This window comes from Danio rerio, chromosome 18 (genome assembly GCF_049306965.1).
Source record: "Danio rerio strain Tuebingen ecotype United States chromosome 18, GRCz12tu, whole genome shotgun sequence".
NCBI lineage: Eukaryota > Metazoa > Chordata > Actinopteri > Cypriniformes > Danionidae > Danio > Danio rerio.
In genome coordinates, this window is record NC_133193.1 from 31381301 (window position 1) to 31402500 (window position 21200).

Consider the following 21200-nt stretch of genomic DNA (forward strand, 5'->3'; position numbering starts at 1 on the left):
ATTCTAAACCACCTTATATTCAAATTGGAGTCAGATATGAGTTAAACTTAAAGTAAATCAACATTGTGCACTGGAAAGACCGAACAGGCATTGAACCTTCATCCACCAGTGGACACCTCCTTTGAACCAACTGGGTGGACCTTACACTTCAAAACCTAGTTATTATGTCAGTAATTTGGTCAAGACCACCAAAACATAAAGTGTGTTTGTCATCGCGTGAGCTACACTGCTCAAAATTATTAGTTGTTTATTTACAATGGCAGTCAACCATGAAAATTAAGGTTTTTAAAAATCTGAAATTTGTTGAGACAAGTCAATAGTACAAGGACAAAATAATTAACAATTGTATTTATGCAGTACATTTATTTTTGTTTGAACGTATTACATATAAAGAGCAATGTTGCTTGTACAATTACTGTATGATATATTTCATTACCACAAAATTATATCATTTTGAGTTAGAGAGAGAGAGAGAGAGAGAGAGAGAGAGCCCTACTAATATAGGATCTGTTGATATTAAAGCCTGGTTTATACTTCTGCATCAAGTGGCCGGCGTAACCCATGGCGCATGCAACGCGGGTAGCTGTGCATTTACACTTCTGCGCACCGTCTCTGTTGGTCTGCATTAACACTTCCGAAACGCTAGTTGGCAGTGAGGTGTTAATGTGTCTCTGTGTCGAGTTTCTTTGCTGCTGTTTTGCTTTTCCTGAACGCTTCTGGAATGTACAAGTGGCTCAAACTCATGGCTCATTTTGAGGCAGGAACCGACGGACTTGCAACAACTTTAACTATGAGGTAAACACAAAACAAAACTTTTCATCTGGAGCTCCTTCACGAGACTCCACACTTGTAAAGAATCGCCCCATCAGGCTCGCACCATTCACGCAGCTCTCGGTCCCGCCCAGACTCATCAGCGCTACCAAGCCGACCAATCACAGAGCTTGCGCTATGCGTCGTTGCAACATGTAGTTACATTTTTTGAGAGGTGCACGTCAGCGTTTGACGCAGAAGTATAAATCAGCCTTAAAGGGCCATGAAACCCCCTTGTTTCAGCAGGGTGTTTTCACACCTCTACTTTGGAAAAAGTCAGAAAAGTGGGCGTGTCCAGCTCTGTTTAGGGGGGAGTGTCGGAGGAACTAAAGTGGGATGGTGTGGGAGTGTCTATTTGTGCACGCACGAGTTTCAGAGTCAAAATACACACCCACACAGACAGGAGAAAGTGATGGTGTTTAACCTACATGGACATCTGTAGTCGAATTATTTGCCAAATTATTAAATGTTGGACTTTAACTGCAGTTTGGCTCTTTCATTCAGGGAATTCATTCATGCCTCTCGCGACAAACGAGATATTTGATTCGAGGAACTGCTGCAAGCGTGTATTTTTCATGCAATGTTTGATACCGCACGGCGAATGAGAGAAAAAAAACTCCGCATTTCCCGGAAACTTAGATGCTTTCGGCAGGTAGCATCAGAAAGCCGCGTGTGTTACTCTGGTCACAAAATGCGGTGCTAACTTTTCTGCACTCAGTGCAATAGTTAACTTAATTCGATACGAACAAACTGAATAAACAAAGAGCACTGGTCGCTCACTTACCAAATCTGTAGAGACAGGACAATCACCAGCAACTAGAACCGCGTCTTTATGGAGAGAATACTACAAGCGAATCCAGATTTCAGCGTTTGCAGATGAGAACAGCTCTCAGGTAAACAATAATCCCCCTTAGACACGTAAGTTATTGTTGTCGAGCGTCGCGTACACTGTTAATCCACACGTGATCCAGATGAGCTCTCACAGAGAGAAAATGAAAACGAAACTTAACGGCAGCAAACTATAAAAGCAAAACTCCACGCTTGTTTTGCCAACACAACGTGGCGTCTTAGTGGTGTAGACACGGTGACACTAATGAATATTAATGAAGTTGCACAATAGAGCGCGCTAATTGGTTTGAACCAAGCCTTACTCATGCATTAATGTATTACACTGTAAGACGTAATAAGACTCACTCAGGCACAGACGCCCAGTCTGCACGCTGGAATACAACGCTATTATGTCATGACCGTGACGCAGCTTCAAAAATTCGTTTCAAACCGGAAGTACAAATTTGCTTGAAATAACGCAAAAACAACCAATTTACACTTTTTAGTGAAATATAGGTGTCCTAATAGTGTTTTTAGCAGTGTGGGACACATATACGACTGTCAACAGCTCAAAAAATGTGTTTTGGTGTTTCGTGAACCTTTAAGCATTTTTTTTTCTTTTATTTTTCAACAAATTATTTTAAGAACGTTCTGCTAAATTACAAAGGTGTTTCAATTTTGAAATCATAGTTCTTTATGAAAAAAGTTATCTAATAAATAAAAACGTTTTATGTGTTCAGTTTGATGACCTCTAGAGGTTAAGGGGCGGGGCTTGGAAGACGAAAGAAAAGTGAAACAGAGCAGAGGTTGAGATGCGATTGATTTAGAGTTTTTGTTTTAATAGTTTACCTCGAAATAGTTACACAAAAGCAAATTCGTGTTGCAGTTTTGAGTTACAAAGACTGTTAACCCACATCCTTATTGCATTTGAGGATCGCTGGACAATCTGTGTGGTTAGACGTTCAGAGAGAGAGAGAGAGTGAGAGTTAGAGTGAACGTCAGACCTCCTGTGGATGAATGAAGACAATTGGTATTGAAGGAGTAATGTTTAATTGGGTATTGAGTTTTTTATTTGATAGAACAATTCAAGTCCAAGTAGGTAGTGAAGTTTCACAAATTGTGAATATAGAAAACGGAACACCACAGGGAAGTGTGATCAGTCCCATACTTTTTAACATCATGATTAATTATATTTTTAAAAATGTTGCTCCAGGAATTAGTACAGCATTGTACGCAGAAGATGGAATAATGTGGAAAAGAGGAAGGAATATTGCATTTAATATGGATAAACTTCAAGAAGCTATAAATATAGTAGAGAAATGGTCATTACATTGGGGTTTAAAATTTTCAACATCTAGAACATGTTATCAAATTTTTTACAAAGAAGAAAATAACAGGGAATAAACAGCTTACATTATATGGATCATGTTTAGAGAAAGTAGAACATTTTAAGTATCTAGGATTATGGTTTAATCAAAGGTTAACATGGAAGATTCATATAAATTATATATTAAGAAATGTGGAAAGATAGTAAATTTAATGAGAGCAGTTTCCGGACAAGACTGGGGTGCTGACAAACAGTCGTTAAAAGGAATTTATGATGGACTTATGCGATCTAGTTTTAACTATGGATGCATAGTACAGTATATGAATCAGCATCGTCAACATTAAAGAAACTAGACATTATGCAAACTAAGGCGTTAAGAATTATTTTAGGGGCAGTGAAAACAACACCTATAGCTGCTCTTCAAATAGAGACATCAGAAACACCACTCCATATTAGAAGACAAAAATAGGCTATGACTTATTGGATAAATCTACAGGGACAAAGTGAGAATCATCCTGTAAGAAAGGTTTTGAGTGATTGCTGGGTATTTATGAGTACACAAGGGAAGGGCTATGCCTGGAAAATAAAAGAATGGGTAAATGAGAATGGTCTTGATAAATTATCATTTGCATCTTTAAATATAATTTCACCAATTCCATCATGGTTACTTGATCAACCAAAAGTAGATTTAAAATTACATGAAAACAAAAGAGAGATGAAAGAAGCTGTTAACATAATCACATATGTCAAGAACTACATTAATAATGCATATTACTCATATCTACAAATATATACAGATGGTTCAAGAGTATGGAATCAGGAAGGACAGGAGTGGCTTTCTATGTCCCAGAGCTTGAAATGAGGAAGGCTGGAAGGATATCAGATGGAACTTCAGTATACACAGCTTTGATGGTTGCAATTTTGATGGCATGAGAGTGGACATATGAAACCAGACCTGATAAAGCTCTAATATGTTCTGATTCAATGGCTGTCTTGATGAGTTTAAAATCAATGGAATCAAAAAGAAATGACATCCTAACAGAAATCATGATCAAGTTTAATAGTCTAACACAGATGGGAGTAATAATTCATCTAATGTGGGTACCAGCGCATGTTGGATTTCAGGGCAATGAGGAGGCAGATAAAATAGCTAAAGAATCTCTACAACAAAATGAACCAATTAGACGCATTTCACTAAGCAGAGCCGAAGAGAAAAGCTTAATCTTAGAAGCATGCAATAGGAAATGGCAGAAAGTTTGGGAGTCCAATAACACAGGTATACATTATCATAAGATCCAAAAAAAATAAAATAAAGAAAAGAAAAGCAAAAATCGCATAATCTTAGACGAAGAGAATAAGTTATTTTAACACGTTTAAGAACAGGACATACACATTTGAATCAAACATAATACATAATGGGGAAACATGTAACAGGTTTATGTAACACATGTCTAACAGAGGAGACAGTGGAACATGTTTTAAATAGGTGCAAAGCACATAAAAATGAAATAAGAAATCCTAAAGAGGAATTGCATAGTTTAGGATACCAGGATTTCACAATAAAAGGTTTATTAAAAGATGGTGTAGATTCAGGGAGACAAATAAAGGCAGTAATAAAATTGATTAAAAATAGTGGATTATACAAAAGAATATAGGAAACCAGTTCAATCTCTTCACACTCCATCACAGTAGGTGGCGCCTTTGAAGTTGATTCGCAACTCGCCATAAAACCAAGAAGAATAAGAAGACCTACGCACTGAAAGATTGACTGGAGAGAGACTGAAGCTGCGTCCGAAACCGCCTACTACTCAGTAGGTACTGCATTTGAATTTAAACGTACTCGGCCGTTAGAAAAGTACGTTCTATACAGTATGATTGTGAAAAGTATGAATGGAATTCGGACGTATGACATCCGCCATTTTGTCATGGTCACGTGACCTACCTGCGTCAGTTGCGTCGCCTCACTTCCATTCATGAATTCTCTCACGGGGCATTATGGGATAGCGCAGCGTGCATGGGATGCGCATTTCAGAATCTCGCCGGAAGTAGTAAGTCATCCGGGTACTTCTCGCCTACTGATTTTCGGATTCTATAAATTCGCACAAACTACTGCTCGCATACTGATTTTAGCGTACTATATAGTATGGAAGTATGCAGTTTCGGACGCAGCCTGAGGCTTTGCTAATCGGACCTGTTTGCATCGTGATCGAAGGATTTGCAACTGCGGTGATGCAATTCAATTTCGTGATCGGGGATAGACGTCAGAGACGTTTGGAGTGTGCTTGTCCTCGTGAAACAACCGTCATCAACCGTCGCCAAATTACTGTTCCAATTCTAAAGTTCACATCTTTCCAAATACAGATGAAATTCCCGGATGTGTACTTGCTCTGCCCCTTTGGCCAAGGATGCATCGAGAGGTGAAGCTCCAGGCCCGGAGACCCAACCGCATGCTCAGACCTGCTCGCTCAGACAGCTAGATCTGCACTTCCAGACCTTCACAGTGCCACCTGCTGTTTAAAAGATCGACTAACCTGAATTCAGCTGCTTATAAATTGTGACTTAAAGAGCCCTTATTATACATGAAATAGGGTCATATTTTGGTTGTAAGGGTCTCCAATAACAGTCTAATATGCATGCAAGGTCAAAAAACACTTTCATGGCCTTATAATCTGCATATATTTTTACCTAATTATCCCAGCGACTGCCATATGAGTCGTCCAGTGATTCATTTGTTCCCAAGCCCCTCCTTAGCGCGAAGCTAATCTGCGCTGATTGGACCGATGACAGCCTGTTGCGATTGGTCGACACTGATTGCCTTTAGCGAGAGACAGAGTCAAATGACCAGCAGCTAATTAACATTATAAAAGTTGTCACAGTGCATACACGCTCGATAGTTTAAGGCGTGGATTTTAGCTGCCAGTGGGTGAATGTAAATACAGACGATGGACTTGAAAATACCGACGATTAACTATTTTATTGAGCAAAAACTCTAAGAACTTGCGAGGAGATCTCCTAGCTTGTCACACTCTGCTCTTTTCACAGACACACACACACACACACACATAGCCCTCCTCCGGACGACAACGTGCACACACGCTAACACATAGCCCACACATATCGCGTTTTTAACGTGGCTTTGCACGCGATATGAGAATATAGCGAGTGTTACAATTAGGGATTAATTACTGGACCGATGTTTGCTAACCGCCACAGGGTTCCGATTAGAGAACTTGGAGTCAGTATTAAATGATATATGTAGCTTTAATGATTGCTGAGATGGACAAATGCAAGGTTTCTGAGAACAATAAAGAACAAAAGAATTACAAATTAATTACTGAAACATTCTTATACAAATAACAAATAAACTGAAATATATCTTAGTATACAAAGTATCAAGTGTACACTTATTCCTTTGTTAATACAAATTATAATGATCATCAATTTACACTTTCAATGATCAGCGTCTCATATTACAGAGCACAATTCACGGGCAATGAACAGATCGCGATAGTAAACAGATTGTGCATAATAAACACATTTAAACTGCTAAACAGTGTTTGCTGTTGATTCAATCTTCAAATAACAGTATATAAGCAAATAACATTAAACTTACTTTGTCTGTCACTCATACATTGTCCCAATAATGCGTGCAATCGAGCGAACTTTCCAGACGGAATGGCTGATGCAACACTAAAGCACGATGCCTGTAATCAGTTCACTAAATGTCCATATGTGATCAAACAGTGCCACCTTGAGGCGTACTTGGTGTACTGCATGCTCATACTCTCTGACAGGCATACATGGAGAATTCGTAACAGCCGCCCCCACATTTGAGTAGCAAATGTGTATATCAAGAGAATTCTTTATGCTGACTGATCTTTAGCACTGTCTGGCAGCCCTGGTAGGGGAATAAGTCGTGCCACAGGACGAGTGTAGACTTTATCCTTTACTTGAATTTCGACTGCTCGTACTTTGCCGTCTTGACTCGGAAAGAGCTTCAGCACTCGTCCCACAGGCCAGTCTGCACGTGGTAGATTAGGATCTACTATCATTACCACAGTCCCTAATGCAATGGCTTCCTTTTGTTGCTGCCATTTGTAGCGAGATTGAAGTGCTGGCAGGTAGTCTCGCAAGAAATGAATCCAGAAATGCTCTATGATATTTTGACAATGCCTCCATCTTCGTCGTCCTATAGTTTCAGGAGCATAAACGGCTTGCGGCAGGGAAGCATCCCGCCGCCCCATGAGGAGCATGTTTGGGGTTATAGGATCAGGGTCAGCGATGTCAGCTGAAACATATCCAAGAGGCTTGGAGTTAATGATACCTTCTACTTCAACAAGGATGGTGTGTAGCACATCCTCTGGTAGAGGTTGAGTTCCCACAGCAACCTGGAGTGCATTCTTGATGGAGCGAATCTCCCGCTCCCATACACCTCCGAAATGTGGAGCATTAGGTGGGTTGAATTTAAACTCAATCTGGTAACTTGCCAGCTGCTGTTGAAGCTGTGTTTCCATTTCCTCAAAGGCTGCTCTCAATTCCGCATCTGCCCCTCGAAAATTAGTGCCTCGATCTGAGAGAATCTCCACTGGTCTGCCTCGCCGTGCAATGAATCGACGGAGGGCAAGTAAGAAAGCATCCGTATCCATTGAATTGAGCAGATCCAAGTGTACTGCACGGGTTGTTAAACACTTGAAAATCACTCCCCATCTCTTCTCATGGCGCCTGCCAATCTTAGCAATGAATGGCCCATAGCAGTCAATGCCCGTTGAGTGAAATGGTGGAGAAAAGATACGGAGGCGAGCTGATGGTAGGTCTGCCATTTGAGGAATTCTAGGGCGAGCTCTCCATCGTTGGCACTCTGTGCATTGAAGCTGATGTTTCTTTATAGCCTGCCGCCCCTTCAAGATCCAATACTGCCTTCTGATCTCTGCGAAGACTCTCTCAGATCCACTATGCAGCAGGCGCTCGTCATAGTCTTTGATAAGAAGGGCAGTGGCAGGATGACGTGAGTCGAGCACTATAGGATGGATCTCAAAGTCACTGATCGGCTGCATCCGTCGTAGCCTCCCTCCTACTCTGATAAGGTTAGTTGCCTCGTCCAGCTCTGGTGCTAAGTGCCTGAGCCTGCTGTTGATATGAACGGGCTGGCCTGTCTTAAGTGAGGTGAGCTCCTCTGGAAAGCTGCTTTCTTGGCATGCTCTTAGAAGGGTGAGTTCAGCTGCACGGTAACTATTGCTTGGCTGAGTTTGAGCAGGCTCTCCTGTACCCTGACATTGGAGGCGGACAGCTTCGACTAGGTCCTTCCATGATGTGAACTGACTTGCATCTGGCACACTGTCCTGCTGTTGTACCGATACTAAGTTGCAGAGTGTTATATTTCTCAGTTCATCTGACTGGAGTAATGGAGCAGTATGTGGTTTCTCTGGCCAACAGTCAGGAGCTTGCAACAGAAAGGATGGCCCTTTACTCCACCTGTTGGGAGTAGCTAGATCTAGAAGTTTCTTTCCTCTTGTCAAGTCATCCGCTGGATTACTCAGCGTATCCACATAACGCCAGGCTCGCAGATCTGTAAGTTCTTGTATCTCTGATACACGAGCACCAACGAATACCTTAAATCTACATGATTCTGATTGCAACCACTCTAGAACTGTCGTGGAGTCTGTCCACAGTGTAGTCCTTTGCAGTGTGACTGACAATTCTGTCTGGATCAGATTGGCAAGCTGCGCTCCTGCCAGCGCTGCACACAACTCCAGTCGTGGCATAGTCTGTTGTCGTTTAGGGGCAACCTTTGATCTGGCCATGACGAATGCTACATTGGTAGCACCACCTTGTGTGGATGAGAGGTAGGCTACTGCTCCGTACGCCTTCTCAGAGGCGTCACAGAAAACATGAAGGTGGTGTTCAGTGTTGGGCTGATCCATTCCATCTGGGAGATAACTACGAGGGATTGAGATGGCACTGATATTTGGCAATTCACTCTCCCATTGCTTCCAGGATTCACATAGATCTAGAGGGAGATCTGGATCATCCCAGTCTCTCCTCTTTGCCCACAGCTGCTGCACAAGAACTTTAGCTCTGGTTAGGTATGGCGTAAGGAACCCTAGCGGGTCGTACTGACTGGCCAGTATCTTATAAATTGTGCGCATGGTCAGAGTTGAGTACTCAATGGGTCGATATCTGTAGCCCAGTGTATCTGAACTACAGTTCCAGCAGAGTCCTAATGCAGGCTCTCTTTGATCACTCCGATTATGCTCTAGCCACAGCTCCATGTCCTTAGACCTGGCTTCAGGGGGTAGGTGAGCCACAACTGATAATCGATTGCTAGCCCATTGTCTGATATCAAATCCACCATCAGCTAGTAAACTACGCAAGTCATCAACTCTAGCTTGGGCTGCTGCACCATTGGGGTGACTCTCCAAACAATTATCAACATAGAAGCTGCGCTCGACTGACTCAATGAGACCTGGAGTGCTGCGTGGGTGTTCTCTGACATGCCTCTGTAATGCGTAGATAGCGCAGCAGGGACTACTTGTTGTCCCAAAAGGTAGCACCTGCCATTCATATATCTCTGGTGAGGCTTCCTGCTGTAAGTCCCTCCAAAGGAACCGTAGCAACGGAGTGTCCTCAGGCAACAGGTGAACCTGGTGGAACATTCCTCTTATATCCCCACTGATTGCCACTTGATGTTGCCGGAATCGCAGTAGGACCCCAATTAGAGAAGGCCCCAGGTTCGGACCTGGCAGTAACTGATCGTTTAGGGAGGTGCCCTTGTATACATGGGAACAATTGAACACTAGCCGTGCTTTATCATTATGATAAACGAGATGATGTGGCAGATACCAGGACTCCTCTGAGTTTTCAGCTTCCTCTGCAGTAATCTGCTTCACATAGCCAGCCTGAATCAGCCTATTCATTTCTCCCTTATAAGCAGCTGCTTTCTCCGGCTGATCTCGGAGTCTCTTTTCTGTGTTACGTAGATTGGCTAGTACCGACTCTTTAGGAGCTCTCAGCTTAGGAGCTTCTGCTGGGCGTAAGAGTGGGGTGGCATAACGTTCCACATCATTAACCAATAATCTGCACGTTTTAGTATCAAGAATCTTGATGGACTCTTGGTCTTGTCTAGAGCGAATTACAACCTTCTCGCTGCGGTATGGTAATGAGTCTAATTGCCACAGTCTTTCCACATCTCTATAAAGTGTGTCGTGTGCTGCTGAGGCAGTAAAGAAATAGCTCTGAGTCATTGTGGTACCTTTGTTTAGGAGGCCTTCTGGGCCTTGAAGAGCCCAGCCCAGCTTTGTGCGAACTGCAACTGGTCCCATCTGATTGCTGGCTTGAACTGTCTTCTCCGCTGTGATCAGAGTGCTATTATCTGACCCAATCAACAACAAGGGTTGAACATTCTTGAAAGGCTGCAGTGGAAGATTCCTTAAGTGTGCATATTTGTGTTGGAGAGCCTTTATAGGGTAGCTCTGCTCCACCAGATCTAAACCAGCAGCAGTAAATGCATTTTGAATCCTATATCTGGTTCCAGAATTGAGCATGGAGGACACATCAAAGGTAACAATCGAACCAGTAAGGAATGTAACATCATGGCGAATAGTACGTAAGGCTAAGGTTTCTTCCTTACCCTCCAGCTGCAGCTTTTGAGCTGCTGTGGGCAGCAGCATGGTTCGTTCTGCTCCATCATCAAGTATAGCGAATGTCTCGATGGTCCTGTCCTCGTTATGCAGCAGCACTGGCACCACTTTCAGCAAGACTCGACCTGAGGAGTTAGAAGGGGTGAGATAGATTCTGCTACTCAGTGCAGTAGTCTGCTTAGCTTTGAATCGCTTCTCTGCAGCTCCATGGAGCACTTGAAGGTGTATTTCTCCACACATACCGCAGGGTTTTCTCAGATTACAGCTCTCTGGAGAATGAGAACGACCACACTTCCAACATCGTTTTCCCTCTACTATCCACTGCATGAGATTATCTGCTGACTGCTCCTTAATATCTGAGCACTGTGTTATGTAGTGATCTTTACTGTGGCAGAACAGACAATGCACTTTGGATTTTCTCCACTGAGGGGGCTGAGACTCCGGCTTAGGAGCTCTATTGCTTTGGGATTCTACCCCATGGTAGACTAAAGTACTCTGACCTCTAGGTCGCGTTGAGGTTCTCCCATGTGCTTGGGGGATAAACTTTTCTTTCTGATAACGTTCAACTAGCTTATTGGACAGGCGCTGCTGCTGAGCTTTACCTTGAAGCCAGCCAGAGAAGTCTCTGAGGTTATATGGGTTGAGACTGGAGACATTCAGCTTACCTTGTATCTGCAAATATTCAATGAAGTTGTCTCTGAGATACTTAGGGAGTTTGCTGAGGAGCCTATCTACATGGGAACAGCAGCTAAGTTCAATACCTCTGGATCCTTCCAGAGATAACAGCATACTCACAAGAAGGTGAACTCTTAAAGCAAATGACTGGAAGCTACTAGCATCACCAACTTTAACATCTGGAGCATTCAGAATAGCTGCAATTTCGCTCTGAGCTAACTGATGAGGCTGTCCATAATGTAACTGAAGAGCTTGCATTGCTGATGTATAAGGATGAGCTTCATGTCGGCATGATTGGCCGATCATTTGAGCCTCTGGGAGTTTGAGATGCTCTAGCAGCACGTGATACTTGTATTTTTCTGATAGTTCTGGATGTGAATCTAGTAGATTGTCTAATGCCAGTTTTAGATTGGCGAAATCCCTTTCATTGTCTGCATTAAAATCTGGAATTGAAGGCTTCGGTGCTCCATACAGGGGCATATGAACTGGGGGTGCTGCACGATAGTCAATAGGCTGTGGCCATTCATTTGAGTGCACTGCATACGGCTGGTGATAGGCACTACGGTAATCAGGCTGTGCTGAATAGGCATAATGATTGCCTGGATGGGCTACAGAAGGCTGCATGTGAGGCACTGTAACGGGATAATTTATGGCCCATTGCTGTTGGGGCAGTCGAGGAGCATCCTCCAGGCCTGAGGACCTTATAAGTTTGGGGGGTGACTGATGTCCATATTGTACAGGTGTACGTATTTGTATCTGTGCTGCGTCTGGGTCAGCGTGCAGTCGTGGAGACATGAAATATGATGATGGCATAGAGTGAATGGAACTCACATTGTGTAATGGAAGCGTCTGCGATGCAGGCGGGGCTATGTTAGTAGACTGGACTACATAAGGTGTATTAGGAGTTACCGGTGCTGATGAGATAGGAGGGAGGTCAGATCTCTTCTGTTCTGGGCTCATTAATGCAGGCTGAGATGCTAAATAAATAGCTGGTATCTTTGATGAGTGTTCAGCAGTCGAGGAAATGTGAGGAACAGACTCCTGGGAATGTGCTCCCTTCTGTATGGCTGCGTCTGCACCTTGTACTATAAGGCTGTCGGCTTCCTCTTCATGTAGGAATGCATTAATTCGCAGCATCATATCCTGTCGACGCTGCTGCCTTTTCTCATAAAGAGACAATCTGCTTGTGAGCTGTGCGATCTCATTTGATTCCTCCTGCTCCGCTGCGGAGAGGTTCTCCATCAGTTCTCTCAATGAAAGTTCTTTATTTGACTGAATTTGCTCTGATTTACTCATGGGAGCGAGCGTAGATGATGCCAATATATCTCCAACTACATTCGCTGCAAAAGTGCTTGATGGAAGACAACTAGGAAGATTGATATCCAAAATATAGTTTTCCAGATGCGCAGGAAGTGTACGTAGCCTCACTGACCTCTGAACTGGACTGGAAGAGTTTGCTTCAGATACTGACATGTCTGTAGTAGTTAGCTCCGGCTCGAAGGACCATGTTACAATTAGGGATTAATTACTGGACCGATGTTTGCTAACCGCCACAGGGTTCCGATTAGAGAACTTGGAGTCAGTATTAAATGATATATGTAGCTTTAATGATTGCTGAGATGGACAAATGCAAGGTTTCTGAGAACAATAAAGAACAAAAGAATTACAAATTAATTACTGAAACATTCTTATACAAATAACAAATAAACTGAAATATATCTTAGTATACAAAGTATCAAGTGTACACTTATTCCTTTGTTAATACAAATTATAATGATCATCAATTTACACTTTCAATGATCAGCGTCTCATATTACAGAGCACAATTCACGGGCAATGAACAGATCGCGATAGTAAACAGATTGTGCATAATAAACACATTTAAACTGCTAAACAGTGTTTGCTGTTGATTCAATCTTCAAATAACAGTATATAAGCAAATAACATTAAACTTACTTTGTCTGTCACTCATACATTGTCCCAATAATGCGTGCAATCGAGCGAACTTTCCAGACGGAATGGCTGATGCAACACTAAAGCACGATGCCTGTAATCAGTTCACTAAATGTCCATATGTGATCAAACAGTGCCACCTTGAGGCGTACTTGGTGTACTGCATGCTCATACTCTCTGACAGGCATACATGGAGAATTCGTAACAGCGAGTTAACCTGATACAGTACATGCAGTTATAAGTAACAAATCACAACTAAATACATTTGCAAGCTAGAGTAAACGAGGCAACAACTTTAATCGCATGTACTTACACTTGAGAAATGGAGGAAGAAATCGATTCATGTCCTGACATGTCAATCAGTACACTTTACTGATTCTTCCTTTAATAAACGCCTTCCTTTAACTTCCTTTAACTTCACTTAGAGCTGTGTTACACACTACATGGAGGTGCATTTTCAAAAACCCCTAATATGGGCTCTTTAAACTATTTTTCTACTATAAAATATTACGCTATGGTTGAATACATTAATATATAAAATATTAAACATACTAGATTTTGATTTAATGCATTAATTCTGTTATTAATTGCATTTTTAAATAGATATTGATCCTTTTATTGTTATTTCAATATTTTCAGACATTTGTTGATATTGTTTTCTTTTAATCATTAAGGATTTATCACTGTTTCGTATTGAGTAAAGGGATTGAATATTATCTTCATATACAATAAATTTCTTCACACACATACAATAAATTATAGTACTATGCGTAATTTTCTCACAACAAACTTTACTTTTATGTACGTTTTCATGAGGTCCTACAAGCCAAGTAGTAAACAATGCATAGAAAAATGGTGAAAAATAATAATTGGAGACAGTGCTCCAGCGCTATTTTTTCACGTAGAAAATATTATCAAACAAAATAAATGCTTTACAATCTTGTTGGGGAGATTTTTCATTTCATGCAAAAAAAAAAAAAAAAAGGAAATATCTGCAACATTTGGTGCACTGTATTAGTGTTGGCAGAGACCCAACTAACCCCTTCTTTTGGCACTAATTTTGATCAAATCAAACACTGAAATGATTGTTTTTTAATATAATATTTTACACCACATTGATTTATGGCAAAACCTGGTAATTTTCAGCAATCGCTTTAATAATCAATAACCTCACTGGCGTTTCTGATGTTTCTACTTGCTAGAAAATGCTTGTCTGAGCATGCAGTTTGGTCTCCGCATAGATATATACACTAGATATCACATAGGAACCCTGAGCATGCGCCGCCAAACTGGTACATTGCTCCCAGGACAAATGTCATTCAACCTAGTCAACACAGTGTTATTACGTGAAGATGCTAGACTTTAGCGCTGTGTACGGGTGTAGTAACGAGCATTCAAAGAAAACAAAGCCCAAAGGCAGAACACTTCATTGGTAAGATTAAGTTTTTTACGTTTTTGTATGTTCTGAACTTTTGTGCTAAACAGGTCACGTTACTAAGTCACTTTCTGCATTCACCATGAGGCAAAGTAGCTCCAACTCGCACTAAATACTCAGCTTATGCTAATTTTGATGAATAAAATCAGCAAACAATGCAAAAGAAATATGATAACGAGATGCTGCACTGCCAGAAACTGGTAGTATTATTGTTGGCTAGTGAACGAGTCGTTCATAACGGAGATTCATTCACAACCGAACCGCTCCCTCCGTCAGTATGAGAAGTGAAAGCAGGCGGTGTGTTTCAGTTTAATTGAAATTGATTCCATGCTTAAAGATACGTCTAACAACAAGAAATTCTGCAAGTTAATAGAAACTTATGAAAAATCATGCTTCCAGTATGTTAGTAATTAATGCTTTCTGTATTTTTTATTTAATTTAATTTTGTACTTCCCCTTTCCTAATTTTGTTCTCTTTTTATTTTCTTTCTATTACTCTTTTCTTTTTACTTATTGTTCTTATCACTTTGTAATTGTATATTCTTGTATTCCAGTCTTCTACAGATTACTTCCTGATTTATATTGTAAATTTCTTCTTTTCTAAATAAAAGTTTGTTTGAAAAAAAGGAGGTGTGTTTCAGGACACGAATTAAATCAAATTTAACAGAGAAGATAGTACATTTCTGTACACACAAACACAAGCTTTTTGTCAGGCATGCCTGTGCAATCACTGATCCATCAATGTAGAAAAGTTGTAAAATTATAATTTTCGTAATTTATAAAAAAATTGAATACTAACATCCAGGAAAACTCCCAATCATAGATATATGTGTATATCTCTGGCTTTGGATGGCCACAGTCCTCCACTGTACCTTGGTCCCGCATTCATTTCAATGGAGCGATACCCTGTTCCAAAATGACGGTTCTATTGACGCATTACTTCCAATAGACAACAACAGGGTAGGGGACATCTAATGTATATCTATGGGGTCTCCGTACCTGCAGCTTCACCCAACCCAACAGCAGGTGGCACTGTCGGAGAAAACGATAGGTCTGGAAGTGCAGGTCTGTGCGTGCCGATCTCAAAAGATACTTTTTTGACGATGTGCCTCGGCTTATGCGGACTCTGACTCCCAGCCTGCCAGCGGGAGCTCCGTCATCAGCTCGCCCGCCAGAGCAGCTTTACTTTGACCAGGCCATCTCGGACGTACCGCTGGACCTCATCACTCCATTGTAGTTAAAACATGATGTTTAATACATCTTGTGAATATCTAACGGACAGTTTTTTGTCTTATAAATCTATTATTTGTTCTCAGGTGTATTATTTTGGCAGTGTTATTTTGTTACCTTTTATAATTGTCTTTAATTATGTTACCGTGTTGTACGCTGTTTGTCTTTGTTTACCAAATTGTTTGACGTAATCTTTATTTCTTATCGTGTATGTCTTTTATTTCTTATTGTGTGTATAATTACCATTGTAGTTTAATAAATCTGATAATCAAAGACACGTGTCTGTGTATAATAACACATTTTAATTCACATTTATACGAATATATGTGTACATTTTCCTAAATCAAAAATGTAGATTTATAATATGAATATAATATTAATAATTAATAATAATTAAATCAATTTATTGTTAATGTACAGTGAAACTGATAAATCTATGGTGAGGTTAGTGACGTTATAAAGTATACTGCTGTTTCATTTGAAGAAGTAACGTTACCCGACTTGTGTCCTCGCGTCCTCGGGAGTTCGTTCTTCCAAGTCTGAACTTGGCAAATCTGAACTTCCAAGGACGCAAGTCCGAACTTTGCGTACTTGGTATTTGTACGTCGTCCGGAAGTAAATGTGCGACTGTCTGAGGTGAGTTGGTTGCTATGTAACGTGTCCCGGAAGTGAATGCGTGTTGTAGTATGTTGAATCATGGCTGCTGCGACAGTCAATAATAATAGCCGTCACAAAAGACAAAAATGCAGCGAGAAGCTACCTTTACAAGACAGAGAGATTATTAAACCCTCCATAACAGAGCTCACCAAAGAAGTGCGGACCAACATCCTCTGCACGGTGGAAGGATGTGGGAAGATTCTGCCCAACACTCCAGCACTCAACATGCATCTGGTCAAGTCTCACAGAGTCCAGGTAAAACACTGCACCAACACCAGGACACATCTGCTGCTGACTGTTCTCGTTTCAGGTCTGATTTTTCGGTATTTATCTATATAGGATTTAACGTTATCTGTTGTTTGACCCTTCTGCATTTTTGTTATGTGAAATAAACTCAGCAATATTTGCATTAATGAATTATGTGGTAACATCTAAGCTGCTACATGAATTGAAATGTTGATTTCTGTAAGAGTGACGGTATAGATGCTTGATCTAATTTTCTACAATAAGAAACGTCTGTAATTATTTAGAATAAGAAACAAAAATAGGCAGTTTACAAAAGTGTACTCTAGGATATACAGTATGTATTGATTGCATCTTTTGTCTGATTCTGAATATTCTTAAAATCAATGGACAAAATTTAACTAATTATATAGTATTTTCTGCAAACACACAACTATACGACATGCTCTAGTTTTGTGCATCACCATCATTGATTACTGACTTTGAACTTTTAATTATTTACAATTATATATAAACCCCTGAAAAACAAAAAAAAAAGTTATGTATTCTATGCAAATTATAAAAAATTACATTATCTATTCAGGGGATGTTAAGAATTTCCTCTCAGCCTTTCTGGCAGCTTTCTGCAGAGTGAACAGTGCATTGAATGAGAGCTGCTCGACAGGCTGGAAGCCTAAATGACGTAACCACAGTTTGCACCAGAGTGAGCCAGGCTTGTTTGTCAAGCATGGGCTTCTTATTTTTGAGAAAGCTAGTAGAGACTTCATGACTCAAAGAAGAAAGGTCCACGATCCTCAAGTTGATCTGTGTGAACAGTCTGTTAGGAGTTTTTATGTTCTTTTTGGCATTAATTATTTATTATTATGCATATATGATTTCTTCAGAGAAATGTGGTCTGTCTGTTTCCTGTAATGCCTCTGCAGTGCAGAATAAGAAAGCATGCAGTCCACTATTCTTTTTCTTGCTGTTATTTGTTTTCTGTAGCAAAAAATAATAATACAAAGGTTTTAGCTGTGTGTTGTTTTTTTTTTTGTCGAAATGTTTCAAGCTGGTCATAAATGTTCCATTGACTAATTTGTACATCTCCAGTGTTTTGTCCTCTTAAATAGATAGTTCACCCCAAAATGAAAATTTGTCACTTGTTCTAGACATGTTTGAGTTCCTATTTTTCTGCTAAAGACAAAATAAAAAATTAAGAAAAATGCAAGAAAAGCAGCAGGCATTGACTTCCTTAGTATATTTTGTTCCTAGCTTCATACATTACTATATATCCATAACTCCTGGTTCCCAACATTCTTTAGAACATCTTGTATCTATTCATAAAGGTTTAGAACCACGTAAGTATGAGTAAATGGTCATAAAACCTTTATTTTTGGATGAACTATCCTTATAAAAGTTTTTTTGATTAACAGACTATAAGTTATTCACAGTCAAATTCAATCAAATCAAAGCATATAGCTTCCAAATTCCATATGATTACATGTCTGTAACCTCATGCTCTAATGGTACATGTGTCATGATGATAATTCACGTGACGTGCAAGTACAAATACATTTGTTGGTTTCTGATATACCGTGTTATGGTTGATTTCACATCTGATAGGATATATTTTATATGATTTGCTCATGTACAGCTAGGTACCCCTACACAGTTACCAAAATGATGACTGCCTGTTTTAGTATGGCACTCTGTAGATACATCGTAAGCCCCATGTGTCTTTATATGGATTAGTTATGAATTATAATATTAACAAACACAAACTCTGATGTAATAAAATGTGGATTTATATAGCACATTTATTGTGTATGACCATGCACCTAAAGCGCTTTACAATAGTGTTTGGTAGAGGTCACCAGACTTGGTCTTGGAGGGTCGGTGTCCTGCAGAATTTAGCTCCAACCCAAGTCACACACACCTGAACAAGCTAATAAAGGTCTTACAAGGTTTATGTAAAACTTCCAGGCAGGTGTGTTGATGCATGTTGGAGCTAAACTCTGCAGGGACATTGGCCATCTAGAACCGTGATTGGTGGAAAGGACAGACAGTGATAGAGCCAATTTAGTGGATGGGGGTGATTGGGAGGCCATGATGGGTAAGGGCTGAGGGAGGAAATTTAGCCAGGGCATAATACTGTTACTTGATTATTTTAAAAAGGTTAGTATCCTTACAAGCTTGGAGTTTTCCAGAGGCCTGTACAGAACAAGGATGATGCTAACCCACCCAAGTATGACATGACAGATGGCTCAGAATGATCAGCTGTGTTGGTGCAAACACATACTTTTGATGTATCAGGGATGCAATGTCTATGTAGGCGGTCATCAGTTACAAAATTTGTGATTCTATGCAGACCTCAGATCATCAGTCATCACAGCTGAAGGATGTTTGCATAATGTCACCTTTTCATTGTCTACTCAAAAATCAAGCTTACATGCATACAAAATATAGAACGATAGAAAAAAAATCTGAAGTTTAATTTAACATCTTTGAGCCAGGTATACCAGAGATATTATTGTAATCTTTTACATGTATTTATTAATATGCTTTGTTTAATTTTAGGAGGGTCTGGTTAACCCTACGATTAGAAAGGGCGATAAGAATTCGCAAAAGCTGTACTGTTGCCCAATTGAAGGATGCCCAAGAGGACCGAACAGACCCTTTTCTCAGTTTTCGCTTGTTAAGCAGGTACTTGCCATTGTTATTTGTCTGGAGCATGTGTCTGTCTGTGATGTTTCTTCAATTTACCATCAGTAAAGTCTTACTAGGAAAACAACTGCTAACTAACATGTTTCCCAATCTTACTAACTGTATAGCATTTTATGAAGATGCATGCGGAAAAGAAGCACAAGTGTTTAAAGTGCAGTAATGGCTACAGCACCGAGTGGGACCTGCGGAGACATGTGGAGGATTGTGGGAGGACATACAGCTGCACATGTGGTTGTCCTTATGCCAGTAGAGCAGCACTGCTGTCTCATATCTACAGAACTGGTCACGAGGTTCCCAAGGAGCACAGGTAATCTGTTAAAATTGTGTTTGGTGGTGGTTCAATGGGAAAATATTAAAAAAGAGGATGGTATGATTCTAAACTTTGATTATGACTGGATATCATATGTGGCCTCAGATAGGACATTGTGTTTGGCAACCTTTTATCACATATCCTAGTTTACGGTTGTTAATTTTGTTAATTTTTTTTATAAAAAGCTCAAAGTCACTATTTATTTTTTAGGTATCCACCAGTAAAAAAGAGGAAAATGGAAAGGTTGTCAAGTGGGGCAACAAGTTTTTTGCTCGATGAACAAATTGATGACATGCCTGACTCTAAGAAAAAGCTTACTGAAGGAACAGCTACTACCATACTAGTCTCTGAAGCCCCAGACGCAGCACAATACAACACTAACCAACCTAGACACATCCAGAAGCTTCTTCTCCCAAAGCCCAAAGTGGCCCTAGTGAATGTTCCTGTTATGCAGTTTGCCCACCTGCCTGTTCTCCTCCCCTCCACAGAAAGTAGTGCCTTGAGGTCATTGGTCTTGTCTTTGGATGCACAAGGGTCCGTAAGCACTGTGCATATTTTGTCACCATCAATCGGCACAATGGTGCCTGATCTGAACAATAAAACTTTCAAAGAGACCTTTCCTGTTTCTACATTGGGCCCAGAAACTATCAGCACAGGAGTACAGGTCAATCTTGAGAGTCAAGCCTCTGTGGAAGATCCGCTGATTGATCATGGAATCAAAAGCAAAAGCACTTCAACAAACATTCAGACTGATATAACATACCTCAACAAAGAGATGGGTACTGGACCAGAGACTGTTTCCCTCAATGAGGCCTCAGTGTCCTCTTGCTCACAGACAGACATAAGTGTAAGTGCTCAAATTCAGCTGCCTATTAGTGTACAAACCCAAACGCTACCCTCACGAATCAAAGCCACGTTTTCAATTGGGGCACAAACAGATTTTTTCAGTTTCTCTTCCTTTAATGTGACCCGAGAAACACAAACAAGCTGCTCTGTAGCCCCATTGAATGAAAGCCAGATGGACCAAGCAATGTGCACAAATCTTTTTGACCCTGATACACTCAGTGTCTCCACTCAGACTGCAACTGTTGATGCTCCTTTCAGAACCAGTGGTTTAGAAGGTCCTCTCACCTGCACTGGAGCTGAGCTTTTTGAGGACAAATCTTCTGCATCTATGTGTTTTGGGGCACAGACTGACCAAAACACAGTTGCAGACAACCAGACTCAGACCATGATACTCTTCCGTGACCTTGAGAATATACTCTCTGACAGCATGTCTGGGGCAACTTCGAGCTGTGCTTCAGGTTTAGTTGCTGGGCATGAATCACAAAACACAGGTATAGACTTTGACTTCGAGGAGTTCCTTAATGCAACCCACATTCAAACTCAGACA

The 21200-nt window shown here is 40.6% G+C and overlaps 2 protein-coding genes across 4 annotated transcripts in view; one reads left to right on the forward strand and one right to left on the reverse strand.

Annotated features, from left to right (window-relative positions):
- Nucleotides 1–6211: 6211 nt before the first annotated feature.
- On the reverse strand, nucleotides 6212–16461 carry LOC141378846 (uncharacterized). 2 transcript variants are annotated; one of them, XM_073930362.1, is made up of 2 exons: nucleotides 16391–16461; nucleotides 6212–12915 (listed from the first exon to the last, which is right to left on the reverse strand). In XM_073930362.1, exon 2 carries the CDS (start codon nucleotides 12748–12750, stop codon nucleotides 6829–6831), a length of 5922 nt encoding a protein of 1973 aa, XP_073786463.1. In that variant the 5' UTR covers nucleotides 12751–12915; nucleotides 16391–16461; the 3' UTR covers nucleotides 6212–6828. The 2 variants fall into 2 exon arrangements, with proteins under 2 accessions (XP_073786463.1, XP_073786462.1); XM_073930361.1 differs by lacking the exon at nucleotides 16391–16461 and adding an exon at nucleotides 13234–13297.
- Nucleotides 16462–16575: 114 nt separating this feature from the next.
- The window catches only part of atmin (ATM interactor), a 7509-nt gene continuing 2884 nt past the window's right edge, over nucleotides 16576–21200 (forward strand). The window contains exons 1-4 of one of the 2 annotated variants that reach the window (XM_017351965.3): nucleotides 16576–16806; nucleotides 19351–19476; nucleotides 19605–19804; nucleotides 20018–21200. The exon at nucleotides 20018–21200 is cut by the window's right edge and continues 2884 nt beyond it. In XM_017351965.3, the coding sequence (XP_017207454.1) occupies nucleotides 16591–16806; nucleotides 19351–19476; nucleotides 19605–19804; nucleotides 20018–21200 (1725 nt within the window). In that variant the 5' untranslated portion in view covers nucleotides 16576–16590. The remainder of the gene's footprint in view (nucleotides 16807–19350; nucleotides 19477–19604; nucleotides 19805–20017) is intronic. The other variant, NM_001100042.1, reaches the window with a different exon arrangement.

Bases quoted from the DNA above. Each gene is read 5' to 3' on its own strand.
- LOC141378846 (XM_073930362.1), bottom strand. From the start codon at position 12,750: ATGTCAGTATCTGAAGCAAACTCTTCCAGTCCAGTTCAGAGGTCAGTG.